Here is a 13,297-nt window from a genome sequence, read left to right as displayed (position 1 = left end):
AGAGGGTTAAGGTGTCCTGCATATGTGATATGTATTTTTCCCTATATGAAGTCATTCTTTTTTGAACAAAACTCAAAACAGAGCCTATTAATCTTTCAGTCATTTCTAACCACCCCCCCCCAAAAAAAAAAAAAAAAAAAAATCCCACATGCATACTACCCTTTAGGGCTAAGCCCCGGGTGTTTCAAATGTCTGGCTCCGCCTCTGCACCTGGTAGAAATAGAAATAGAATAGCCTTTATTGTCATTGTACAGAGTACAACGAAATTGGAGTGCCACTCCCTTGGTGCAAGTTTCAATAATAAATATAAATGTAAAATATAAAAATTACAAAAAAAAACAAACAATCGTAAGTACTCAAACAATAGTATGTACAATATATACAGGATAGCAGCATTAATATAATGACAGTATGAATAGCAGCATAATATAATGACAGTGACGGTATGGAATAGGTTCAATTGTTTTTGTGCTTATTTACTACGGTGATAGCTCTGGGAAAGAAGCTATCCCTGAATCTGTTTGTCCTGGTTTTATGTGACCTGTACCGTCGGCCTGACGGTAATAGTTCAAACAGTTGGTTGCTGGGGTGAGAGTGGTCCTTGATGATATTGCCAGCTCTGCTGAGGTACCGAGAGTTTGCAGTGACTTCCAGGCTGGGCAGAGAGCAGCCAGTGATCTTCTGGGCTGTGTTGATGACCCTCTGCAGTACTTTCCTGTCTGCAGCTGAGCACCCTGCATACCATGTTGTTATGCCGTACGTTATGATGCTCTCTATGGTGGCTCTGTAAAATGTCACCAGCAGCCTCTCCTCCAGGTTGTTCCTCCTGAGCACTCTCAGAAAGTGGAGACGCTGCTGGGCCTTTTTAACCACCGCTGTAGTATTTGCAGTCCAGGAGAGGTCATCAGATATCTGCACGCCCAGAAACCTCATGGAGTGTACCCTCTCCACACAGCTCCCGTGAATGTAAAGTGGGGCCGGGTCTGCTCTGCCCTTCCTGAAGTCCAAGATAAGTTCTTTAGTTTTCGTGGTGTTCAGTTGGAGGTTGTTAACTGAACACCACTCAGTCAGTCTGTTGACCTCATCTCTGTAGTCCGACTCATCCCCCCTTGAGATGAGTCCAACCACTGTGGTGTCATCCGCGAACTTTATGATGGTGTTTGAGAGATGGGTAGGGGAGCAGTCGGATGTGTAGAGCGTAAACAGGAGGGGACTCAAAACACATCCTTGTGGAGACCCGGTGCTGAGTGTGATGGTGCTGGACAGGTGGGGGCCGAGTCTGACAGACTGTGGTCTATTTGTCAGGAAGTCCTTGATCCAGAGGCAGATGGGGGTGGAGAGTCCCAGGTGAGACAATTTCTGGACCAGGGTCTCCGGGATGATATGATTGAATGCTGAGCTGAAGTCCAGAAAGAGCATTCTCACATAGCTTCCTCGGTGCTCCAGGTGACTCAGCGCAGTGTGGAGCGCTATGGTGATAGTGTCCTCGGTGGAACGATTTGTCCTGTAGGCAAATTGGTGGGGGTCCAGAGTGGGAGGCAGACCGGCCCTGATGTGCTGACAGACCAGTCTCTCAAAGCACTTCATCACTACAGGCGTAAGTGCAACAGGCCTGTAGTCATTTGGGCTGGCCACAGCTGTCTTCTTGGCGATGGGGATGATGGTGGAGGTTTTGAGGCAGGGCGGGACGGTGTTTGATGACAAGGAAAGGTTGAAGATTTTAGTGAAGACTCCGGTCAGTTCGTCAGCACATGCTCTGAGAACCTTTCCATGTATTCCATCAGGACCTGCCGCCTTCCTGGGATTCACTGACCTTAGAACACACCTCACTTGGTGCTCCCTAAGTGTTAGTGTGCCAGTGCTGGGGGCGGGTGGAAGTGGTGTGGCAGCTGAGGGCTTGGTCGTCTCAAAGCGGGCGAAGAAACGGTTTAGATCCTCAGCCAGTGAGGCATCAGTCCTAGATGTTGCCTGGTTATTGCTTCTGTAGTTGGTAATGTGATTGATCCCCTGCCACATTTTTCTGGGGTCGTTGTCAGCAAAGTGATCTTCAATCCTCCTCCTATAGGCAGCCTTAGCTTTCCTGATGCCTCTACTCAGGTCTGCCCTGGCCGCCCTATACGCAGCCCTGTCCCCTGACTTGAAGGCAGTGTTGCGGCTTTTTAGGAGGGATTGCACTTCGCTATTCATCCAGGGTTTTTGATTTGGAAACACCCTGACCCTTTTGTTGACGGTGACATTGTCAACACAGTTCCTGATGTACGAGAGTACAGTGTCCGTGTACTCCTGGAGGTTGTGGCTGGAGAATAAATCCCATACAGTTGTTGAGAAGCAGTCCTGCAGTTGAGAAAGGGCTCCTTCAGGCCAGGTTTTTATTGTCTTTGTCTGGGGCTTTGTTTTTCTCAGCAGGGGGGTGTAGGTGGGGGTGAGGGACATGCAGAGGTGGTCAGATCCAGCCAGGTGGGGGAGGGGTGTCGCTCTGAAAGCATGCCTGATGTTTGAATAGACATGGTCCAAAGTGTGTTCTCCTCTCGTAGCAAAGTCCACGAACTGGACAAATTTAGGAAGCACAGTCTTTAGGCACGCTTTGTTAAAGTCGCCGGCGACAATAAAAACCCCATCGGGGTGGGCAAGCTGTTGTTTGTTTATGGTGTTGAGCAAGAGGCTGAGAGCCGTGCTAACGTTAGCATCCGGCGGTATATAAACAGCTATCACAATAACTACTGTAAACTCCCTCGGGATGTAAAAAGGTCTGCACGAGACTGCCAGAACCTCCAAATCAGGAGAACAGTGTGTGTGAATGATCCTGCTGTTACAACACCACTCGTTATGCACGTAAACACATAGCCCCCCTCCTCTGCTTTTACCTGAGTTGCTGTTTCTGTCATGCCGGTGTAGCGTGCGGCCTGCTAACTCGACTGCAGCGTCGGGAATCAGCGGGTGAAGCCACGTCTCCGTAATAAGAATAATGCTGCAGTTACGTGCAAAGCTTGTGTTGGCTATCTGTAGCTCCAATTCGTCAAGTTTGTGGGTGATGGATCTGGCGTTCGATAGGAAAAGGCTCGGAAGTGCCAGTAAGCACAACCAGAATTCATACATAAGGCACACTCTCGATTTTTGAGAAAATTAAAGGATTTTAAGTGTGCCTTATAGTGTGGAAAATATGTTATACAGAAGAAAAGAATATATCGCAATATATATCGTTACCGCACGTGCTTCAAATTATATCGCGATATGAATTTTAGGCCATATTGCCCAGCCCTAACTAGGGGTGATCGTGCTTTTGCCTCTGTAGCATCAAACCTCTGGAATAGTCTTCCTTAGGGATGGGTATCGTCTAGGTTTTATCCGATACCGGTGCCAAACCGGTACTTTTGAAACGGTGCCGGTGCTTAAACGGTGCTCAAACCGGTGCTTAAAGAATGGAGAACACAAAATTAGTCCAAAAACCTCATATTCAGCTGGTTTTTTGTAAAAAGATAACAATGTTAGCCTTTTCTGCAGCTATGGGGCATATATGGTATCACTCTTGGATGGAAGCAGTGCTTAAACAATGGAAAAACACAAATTTTGTCCAAAAACCTCTCATGTTTAACTGTTTTCCACTTTTTCTTTGGTCATTTTAGCCTTTTTGGCCAGGGTGAAGGGAGTATCTGCCATCAAACAAGAAGACAGCCGCATGTAACTATGATGATGTTTGCTAGTTCACCTTACATGCATTAATGCAATAACGTGGTTAGCCTACTCAACGTAAATTACACACAAACAACATTTAGCTACTCACTCAGAGAAGAACGGCTGCTGCTGCTGCTGCCATCATCATCCATCATCATTTCTGCTACACTGGCAGGGCTAGGGGCCAGGATTCTACTCTTCGGGTTTTTGGGGGATGTTGCTAACTCCGGGTCCGATAACAGGCACCACACCCATAGTAGATGTGCACGATGTGAGGTCTCGCAGCAAGCTATCAAATACGGCGCATTTCTCGGCTTTTAAAAAAAACGCTATGCGTCGGCAGGTGTTTCATCGGATTTGAGGTGTTACCTCCTTTGACAGTATCACAGTATCAGCTTAAAGCACTTGTTGCAGGCTGCTGAGTTTGTATATTTTGCTGTGAAGTACAGCCATACTTTTGACCGCTTCGCCTTGGGCATTTTTAATCTGTAGCTCTGCTCTAAAAGAACGTACGTACCTGGACCCGCCTACTATCCTCGGAAACGTAAAATGATTGGCTAGAATCTAAAGTGTATCACAGCTCAGGAAAAAAAAAGCACGGAAATAAAGCACCGAAATGTGCGCTGCTTTTCGGTCTGGTTACTACCGTTTATGTGCCATCATGGCACCGGATACCGGTACCCATCCCTAGTCTTCCTGCTACCATTCGTGCCTCTGACTCTATTTAATCCTTTAAAGGATTAAATGGCTTTTCCGACTTGCTCATTAATTGCTGTATCGCTACTCATTTCTCTGGATAATCATGATTTCTCCCTATCTCTACTTACTAATGCTTTGGTTTGTTTCTCTATTTTACCTTGTTTTAATGACTTACTGTTCAGTGTCATTTACTGTGTTATTTTCATTTACCGTTATTCCTTACTGTGAAGCACTTTGGTGTACCCCTGGTTTTAAATGTGCTATATAAATAAAATTGTATTGTATCATTGTTTTATATTGTTATTATTGTTTTACATTGTTTCTTTTTAAAGGCATTTTTATATTGTTAAGCACTTTGTGCAGCATCGTCTGTCTGGAAATGTGCTATATAAATAAATTTGACCCTGACCTAATAACCGGCTCAGAGGACAATACAAATTTTCAAGGTAGCACATAACTTTTCATGAACCACCAAATCACTAGAAGTCCTCTATAATCTATGAGGCTGTGCTGTGAGATGCTATCAGTAGCACTAAAGGAAAACACTATGAACATGACTGTAGGAAGGACACTATAAAACTATACTATGAGCTATTATTAGCAGTGCTGACGAAAATGCTGTGAACATTTCTAAGGAGACACAATAAATTAAGAAACAATACTATGAGTTTCTACTAGCAATACTAACGAAAAAGGTTAAGCACCAAGAGTCACCACATGAGCTAGGGCTCGAGCTCAAAGTCACAAAAGGGAAGTGGGGGGTCCTATGAGGGAGTCTTAGAGCTGTCCATGATGAGGACTGACCAATGACGATCTTGAGTCTGAACAAATGACTGCTTTTAATGGCCTCATGTCTTCTACCCACTGAACAGCTAATAGTATTGTGTGCATTTCTGCAGTGTATAGGGAGTGCAGAATTATTAGGTAAGTTGTATTTTTGAGGAATAATTTTATTATTGAACAACAACCATGTTCTCAATGAACCCAAAAAACTCATTAATATCAAAGCTGAATGTTTTTGGAAGTAGTTTTTAGTTTTAGCTATTTTAGGGGGATATCTGTGTGTGCAGGTGACTATTACTGTGCATAATTATTAGGCAACTTAACAAAAAACAAATATATACCCATTTCAATTATTTATTTTTACCAGTGAAACCAATATAACAGCTCCACATTCACAAATATACATTTCTGACATTCAAAAACAAAACAAAAACAAATCAGCGACCAACATAGCCACCTTTCTTTGCAAGGACACTCAAAAGCCTGCCATCCATGGATCCTGTCAGTGTTTTGATCTGTTCACCATCAACATTGCGTGCAGCAGCAACCACAGCCTCCCAGACACTGTTCAGAGAGGTGTACTGTTTTCCCTCCTTGTAAATCTCACATTTGATGATGGACCACAGGTTCTCAATGGGGTTCAGATCAGGTGAACAAGGTGGCCATGTCATTAGTTTTTCTTCTTTTATACCCTTTCTTGCCAGCCACGCTGTGGAGTACTTGGACGCGTGTGATGGAGCATTGTCCTGCATGAAAATCATGTTTTTCTTGAAGGATGCAGACTTCTTCCTGTACCACTGCTTGAAGAAGGTGTCTTCCAGAAACTGGCAGTAGGACTGGGAGTTGAGCTCGACTCCATCCTCAACCCGAAAAGGCCCCACAAGCTCATCTTTGATGATACCAGCCCAAACCAGTACTCCACCTCCACCTTGCTGGCGTCTGAGTCGGACTGGAGCTCTCTGCCCTTTACCAATCCAGCCACGGGCCCATCCATCTGGCCCATCAAGACTCACTCTCATTTCATCAGTCCATAAAACCTTAGAAAAATCAGTCTTGAGATGTTTCTTGGCCCAGTCTTGACGTTTCAGCTTGTGTGTCTTGTTCAGTGGTGGTCGTCTTTCAGCCTTTCTTACCTTGGCCATGTCTCTGAGTATTGCACACCTTGTGCTTTTGGGCACTCCAGTGATGGTGCAGCTCTGAAATATGGCCAAACTGGTGGCAAGTGGCATCTTGGCAGCTGCACGCTTGACTTTTCTCAGTTCATGGGCAGTTATTTTGCGCCTTGGTTTTTCCACACGCTTCTTGCGACTCTGTTGACTATTTTGAATGAAACGCTTGATTGTTCGATGATCACGCTTCAGAAGCTTTGCAATTTTGAGACTGCTGCATCCCTCTGCAAGATATCTCACTATTTTTGACTTTTCTGAGCCTGTCAATTCCTTCTTTTGACCCATTTTGCCAAAGGAAAGGACGTTGCCTAATAATTAATTAATAATTCTGCACTCCCTGTATACTGAAAGTCCATCATTGATCCTTTTCCCCATTTCAACCACAAACTCCGGGATCACAACTGCTACACCAGTTTGACTGGCTGCATTCTTTGATGCATCTGTATATATTTGAACATATCAATGTAAGCCTGTACTGTATGAGAGTTTAAAATAAATGCCCTATCCTTATTCTTCTTGTCCAATAATGTGAATTTAGGAATTATACATAGAGGTATTGCTGGTAATGGCACTCTTTGACCGATGTCTAACTGATCCAGTTCAAATTAACCAACCCAGTGTATATGGCCCTCAAAGACTTCCTATCTGCTCCCCAGTCCCTCCCAACTAAACACCTTATTATTTTTAAATCTTTTTTTACATTTATCCAACACTTTCTGAATGTGTACACCCCATGTTACCCTTTCATCAAACCACAGCTTCAAACTTACATTTACTCACTCTAATTCTTGACCATATAACTTAAGCTTGACATCCTCACCAACTCTTTTCCTTGTAAAAAAAAAAAAAAAAAACCCCAAAAAAACCCCATTGTCTTGTCCTTATCAACTGAGAATTTAAAACCAGACTTATATCACAACTCTTCAACTTTTCCAATTGCTCCCTGCAGTTTCTTTACAATATACTCTACATTTTCCCTCTCTTCCATATTGCTCCATCATCAGCAAAAAGCAAAAGCCCTATCCCACCCTCTATATCATTAAAAACATCATTTATCATTAAAATAACTAAGAACATAACACTACGCTCCCTTGAGGTGTATCGTTTTCGACTGGAAACCTCTCAGAGTAAGCCTTTCCAGTCCTCACTTGTATTTGTCTTCCCTTTAAAAAGAAAAAAAAACAACAACCTCATTTTGATTTATTTTTACATTAATCTTTCATTAATCATTTGCTCCATTACTTTACAGATATTTGATGTTAAAGTTATAGGCCTGTAATTTCCTGAGTTTGTATCATCCTTCCCTGGTTTACTACCACTGCCTCCTTCCAGCTTTGCAGCTTTTGAAGACTGTGAGCTCTGGGGCCTGTTCTTCGTACGTCGCTTACTACATCCAAGATCAAATGACACATCCAAGACCAAACCATCGCGCTAACCGTGAGCTCGCTAATCCGGTTCCCCGAACACGCCTGCTGTTGACGATTAGTACAGCTGGACGCAGTAATGTGACATCACTGGGTGTCGTAAAAGGGGCTACGCATCGATAGTAGAAACATTGATCGGCAACCCACTGATTGGTCGGCGAAAATGTCGAAGGGGCGTGCTCGGTATTTTCCGGCAGCAGAGCAAGAACTCATGAGTGAGGGATTTCAGGAGTTTCAGAGTTTAATTAAAACGCAAGAGAACACTGCAAAGGCTGCAGAAGCAAGGAGAGAGGGCTGGCAGAAAGTTGCTGACAAATCAAACTCGTAGGTAATTTAATAATAATACTAATAATAATGGATTGGGTTCATATAGCGCTTTCCAAGGCACCCAAAGCGCTTTACGATACCACTATTCATTCACTCCCACATTCACACACTGGTGGAGGCAGCTACGGTTGTAGCCAGGCTGCCATATCGCGCCATCGGCCCCTCTGGCCAACACCAGTAGGCGGTAGGGTAGATCTATCATATGACACTATATTGTCCAATATTATATGGCATTATATTATATTATAATATGTTATATTATATCCCCTTCCACAACAGGACCCACAAGAACATGGGAACAAGTAAAAGTGGAATACAGGAGTATTCTACAGAATGGTAATATTTATCTCTTAGATTGCTTTTCGTCTCTTGGCAAGGTAATACTGGCCTGTAATACTCTGTTAGTTTGTTCATAACAGCAACCAAGAAAAGGGCAGAGCAAAAAAAGACAGGTGGTGGTCCTGCACCCCCTCGTCAACAAGTTGGTTAAGTAAATAATACCCTCACGGGAATATCGATATCTCTCAATGAGCACACTGTCGCGCTGAGCTAAAGGATCCTGTCTATCCCGCAATATACGCTGAATTCTGAGGACTCTCCTTATCAATCTTGCACCTTCCGCAATGGGTGGCTCGCGTATACGGACAGGACATGGCTGCGACAGGCTTCCCAAATCCACCTTCGCTTTTATAGCCGTGGTCTCTCAGCTTGATTACACGAAGTAATTTACAATTACTACTCTGAAATATGAATTACATCTGTAATAATCACATACATGTAATAGAATGTTAATAGTTCATTTCCCTTTTTTAGGAAATGACCTGTATGTATCTGTGTGACATCAATAAAAGGATCAAGTGCTGCATTATCTTTAGTTACATTGATGTTATTTATTTATGGTGAAACAGTGGTGGAATATCGCTGTTGCTTTCGTATAAATGAAGCGGACATACCTGCGTGGCCGCGATCTAATCCTGTTTACATAAAGTAAACCTGCTCCCGAGCAGGTTTACGCTTACAGCTCTGTTGCTATGACAGCAAGTCCCGTATGAGCTTCGGGGAACCGAACGATCCAGGATCACGCGAAATCATCAACAATCTAATCCAGCTAACTTACTTAGCGAGGTACGAAGAACAGGCCCCTGGTCTTAAATCCCCATAGACACAGGTGTTGCCAATCCAAGTAGACAAGGTGGAAACACTGGTACAATGGAAAAACCAGCACTCACCCGGACCATGACAGGGTTGTTGTGATTGGGTTTCTTTTTATTACTGTCTTTTTTGCTGAAAAAAGTGAAGTGAACTAAATTTCCACAGCTAGACATGAGCGTGACACTGATAATGTCCTTCTGAGGAGGGAGGCTTTCTATACAATCACTTGGAGGTCTGTATTTTGATTTGAAAGCTGTTGAATGAAATAATAACTAAATTCACAGAAAAACAATAATGCAGTTCTTCATGAAAAGTAGTTTTTATTTGATCGAAAAAAAAACATCATAAACACTCACAGAACCAGAGAATTTCTCATCGTAACATGGTTGAACCAAACCTTTTAAAAAAACCAGTAGAATATTTCATCACATCATTTTAACTATGTGTAAAGTTCTCTGCAGCAACAAAGCAGCAGCTTCTTGCTCTGACCTTCATTTATTTTAAAGGTAGTGTTGCACGCATTGCGAGTTCTTGGGTTACTGACAGTTACAGAACTGAGGACCTGCTGCATCTACATGAAAGTCCAGTCAGTTAGTCGCATGAGGCACTGGAGGAAAACTGTATAATATAATTTTTGTTTGTATAGTTCACTTTGCACTCCTCAGGATTAGAATCGTGTTTCCACTCTTTCCCAAATGCAGTCGCATTCTTGCAAAACGTCCCTTTCGGGCATTGTGGTCACAATGCTGAACCTGTTCCTGGAGATCTCCTGCAGCTCCTTGATCAGTCCCTCCACAGATGGACTCGGCCAAGTTTTGTTTTCGTCACTTATAAGAATGTATGTCTGTCTCTTGATCAGCTCCAGTCGCTCCAGGTGTCGCAGCTTGTTGAGGAACAGCAGGTCTCTTGTTGGTTCCTCACGGTGGAAGCTACAGAAGACAAGACAGGAAAAAAACGTCAGCTCTAGTTGCGTGTTGGCAACGATAGACCCATAATGGGAACTTGTTGACACGATTTTCTGTAGTGTTTCAGTTGTACTTAAATGGTAAATGGCCTGCATTTGTATAGCGCTTTTCTAGTCCATAGGACCCCAAAGCGCTTTACACTACATTCAGTCATTCACCCATTCATTAAGAAATCAAGACAGAGAAAAGCTTCATTTGCAGCAAAATGTAAATGACGACACTTTTTTCAAGTGAGATGATTTGATGCTGCAGGTCACACATAAACCATCAAATGGAACTTTTACTTTGTAATATTAATATAAATAAAAATCTGCTGGGCATACCGTATCCTGAGAGTCTTGAGTTGAGGAAACAGTGTAGGAAGCTGTTTGCAGAGACTATCAGCATAGCGGTTCTGATCTATGTCCAGATGTTCAACTCGCTGGAGTTGAGATGCAATGGAGCTCATCTGGCACATGCATATAGATGTTCGCAGTGTCAGACTGGTCACCTGGGATGGAAGGTCTTCCGTATAAGAGGGAAGAAAAGTCCCTCCTATAAGGAAAGAAACGACAGGACAGAAGTTACAGAAAACAGTTTTGGCCTGGAGCTTCACACAGCTTCACTTAAAAAACAAACAAAAAAAAAGGATGCATGCAAGACAACAGATTTTTGCTTACTACACACACTTACACACATTACAAAGATTAAATGCATGTTTTGACTCACCAATGATTGAGAGTGATTCCAGCTGTTGCAGATGACTGAGCCAGGAATAGAGGTTGCACTGCAGACCATCCCAGGGGTACCTGTAGTGGACAGCAAGCGACTTGAGTGAAGTCAGACCCCTCAGCGCGTCCTCCGACAGGATGATTTCTGTGTAACTGACCAACTCCAAAGAGATCAGTTCTGGGCCGCCGTACTCTCCTACAGGATAAAAGAGGTGGTTAGCTAAACATTTAGTCTCTGTCAGTTAAGTTTAGCATAGTCACACAATACTGCACAACAGGCTGTGTGATCACAATACTAATCAGAATAATAATTCCTAAGGAAATTATGTGGGTTACAGTTGGTCTAAGATAGTAACAGTAATAGACTAAACCAATTAAATAATACAATATATTACAAGAAATAGCACTAATATATACAAATCGCTCAATTATAAACATCAAGAATATTACAGAGGTGAAATATATATAATAATGCAGCATGTGTGCAGCTCAACTGACTTCAATATGATGGGTTTTGTTCCAATATTAAGGCATAATGTCAAGAAAATATTGTATTTTCTTGATGAAAAGCTCTTGTCAAAGGTGTAAAAAGTGACTGTATTGGTTCTGATGCTTGCAAGTGTAAAATATAATCAGGAGACTGGCTTACCTGGGTTTTCTGGGTCCAATGGGTAGAAGTAGTTGTTGGGCAGTGGCACTGGTGGCTCCCCTTTCATTCCCCAGGATAAGTGTTTGAGTTTCTTCAGTCTTAGCAGCAGGTTGTGGAAGATGCAAGAGGGCACTGGCCTCATCCTCTCAAGCCTTTCACTTTCCTGCTGGTGGAACAGCAAGTACTCCAGGTTAACCAAGCGTGACACGCTGTTAATGAACGCCACAGTGTCGTCGCAGGACATCTGAATGTCGCAGACGCTGAGGTGAGTCAACCGCTCGGCTAGTTGCTGACTCTGACACTGCACCACGAACGGCCCAACCCAGGTGGCGTTTCGTACCCCAAGACTCGTCAGGTTGGGGAATTCACACAGGTTGTCTAAGTATTTCATCTTGTAATATCGCCGTTCCCTCACACAGACAATGGTGTTGAGTGATGGGAGGGACTTGCTGAGGATTTTCCAATCTTTGGGTCGTAAATGTCGCACTGTGGCACGGCTGACCCCACGGCACTGCACGGTGTCCCAGAATCCAGATGTGTAGCGGGGAAAGTTGGAGAGTCCTGCTGTATAATCCTTCCACAGGGACGGGTGGTCGATGAGATCTCTGAAGTGTCTGCAGCAGAGGCGGGCTGTGTGCTTTTCCTCAGTGTTCAAGTAGCCGAACACCAAAACCCAAACTTCAGGTGGCAGATATGGTAGCTCCTGGACCTTCATGTTGACTGTTTGAGCCATTGCACCTCAATTCCTTACACAAATTCAACCAATGCAGAGGCCGCAGACCTACAATTAATAGTCCTTTGTCCCTGAGTAATCACACTGATTCGCTGAAATGTAGGAGCACCTGGAAAGGGAACAACAACAGTTTACAACTCAGGCTAAACAAAAAATGACCAAGACCTCACTTAAGCTCTTTTTTTTAATGTAAAAGGTGTTTATTTTTGCCCCAAACTATTCAGGCAAGCCTCACACCTCCATCAAGACTGTAATATGAAATAACTATCCCAACGTCCTTGTGGGTTGCCATGTGAATTTAAAGAAGCTTGTTGAGGTGAAATTTGCTTGTGCCTGTGAGTCACTGAAAACAAGGCCTCCTTGTATTCATCTCCAAACAAATAAATTAATCTCTGACTCAGTCTGGCTTCATGAAACGTGGATATAAAAAGTCATTATTACAATCCTAGATTATTTTCACAAAGCATTTCATGCACACGTTAATTCCCTACAGCCAGCCAAAAAGAAACAAATGAAGGATAATCTGAGATGTGTTTTAACAGAAAAACCACTTTCACTCCCAAAATTACTTAAAACAGGTCAGTAAAGATCTATCCATACTTTAAATGCTTAACTTGACGAAAACAGCATTGCAGTACATCTAACCAGCAGAGATGCTACAACAGGTAAACTTGAACTACACAGCAAATTATAGTTTGTGGCAGAGAATAATCCTTACCTTGCAGGAGTTTCTGAAAAGTAAGAAGCAGATGAAGAAGCTCTTCCAGCCTGCACACACACTGGGCCAAAGCAGAGTGACCATCCCTGGTCTGTGACCCTTTAAAAGCTTGCTGGTACTTAATTAACATATGACTTTGTCAATAAAATAATCCCTGTATATCCTCCTATTTGTCTGCTGTTGACATCATCAGTCAAGTGGGGTGTGTCAACGACTCCTTTTACACCTCAACAACTCTCGATAGGTCAATCAAACGTGCTTGAGGCTGAAGCTCATCACTCCATTGTTGTGTTCCA

At 43.2% G+C, this 13,297-nt stretch overlaps 1 protein-coding gene across 1 annotated transcript; it reads right to left on the bottom strand.

Annotated features, from left to right (window-relative positions):
* Positions 1-9,893: 9,893 nt before the first annotated feature.
* Positions 9,894-12,445, bottom strand: LOC146699205 (uncharacterized). The gene is made up of 4 exons (XM_085472734.1): positions 11,551-12,445; positions 10,900-11,097; positions 10,515-10,725; positions 9,894-10,155 (listed from the first exon to the last, which is right to left on the bottom strand). Exons 1-4 carry the CDS (start codon positions 12,281-12,283, stop codon positions 9,894-9,896), a joined length of 1,404 nt encoding a protein of 467 aa, XP_085328860.1. The 5' UTR covers positions 12,284-12,445.
* Between the last annotated feature and the right edge of the window lie 852 nt (positions 12,446-13,297).

Source organism: Copadichromis virginalis, linkage group LG11, assembly GCF_057382275.1.
Source record: "Copadichromis virginalis isolate Kocher_CV1m ecotype Utaka linkage group LG11, C_Virginalis_male_GT1.1, whole genome shotgun sequence".
NCBI lineage: Eukaryota > Metazoa > Chordata > Actinopteri > Cichliformes > Cichlidae > Copadichromis > Copadichromis virginalis.
The sequence above is the reverse complement of the archived record's forward strand: the minus strand, read 5'-3'. Positions and strand labels throughout refer to the sequence as shown.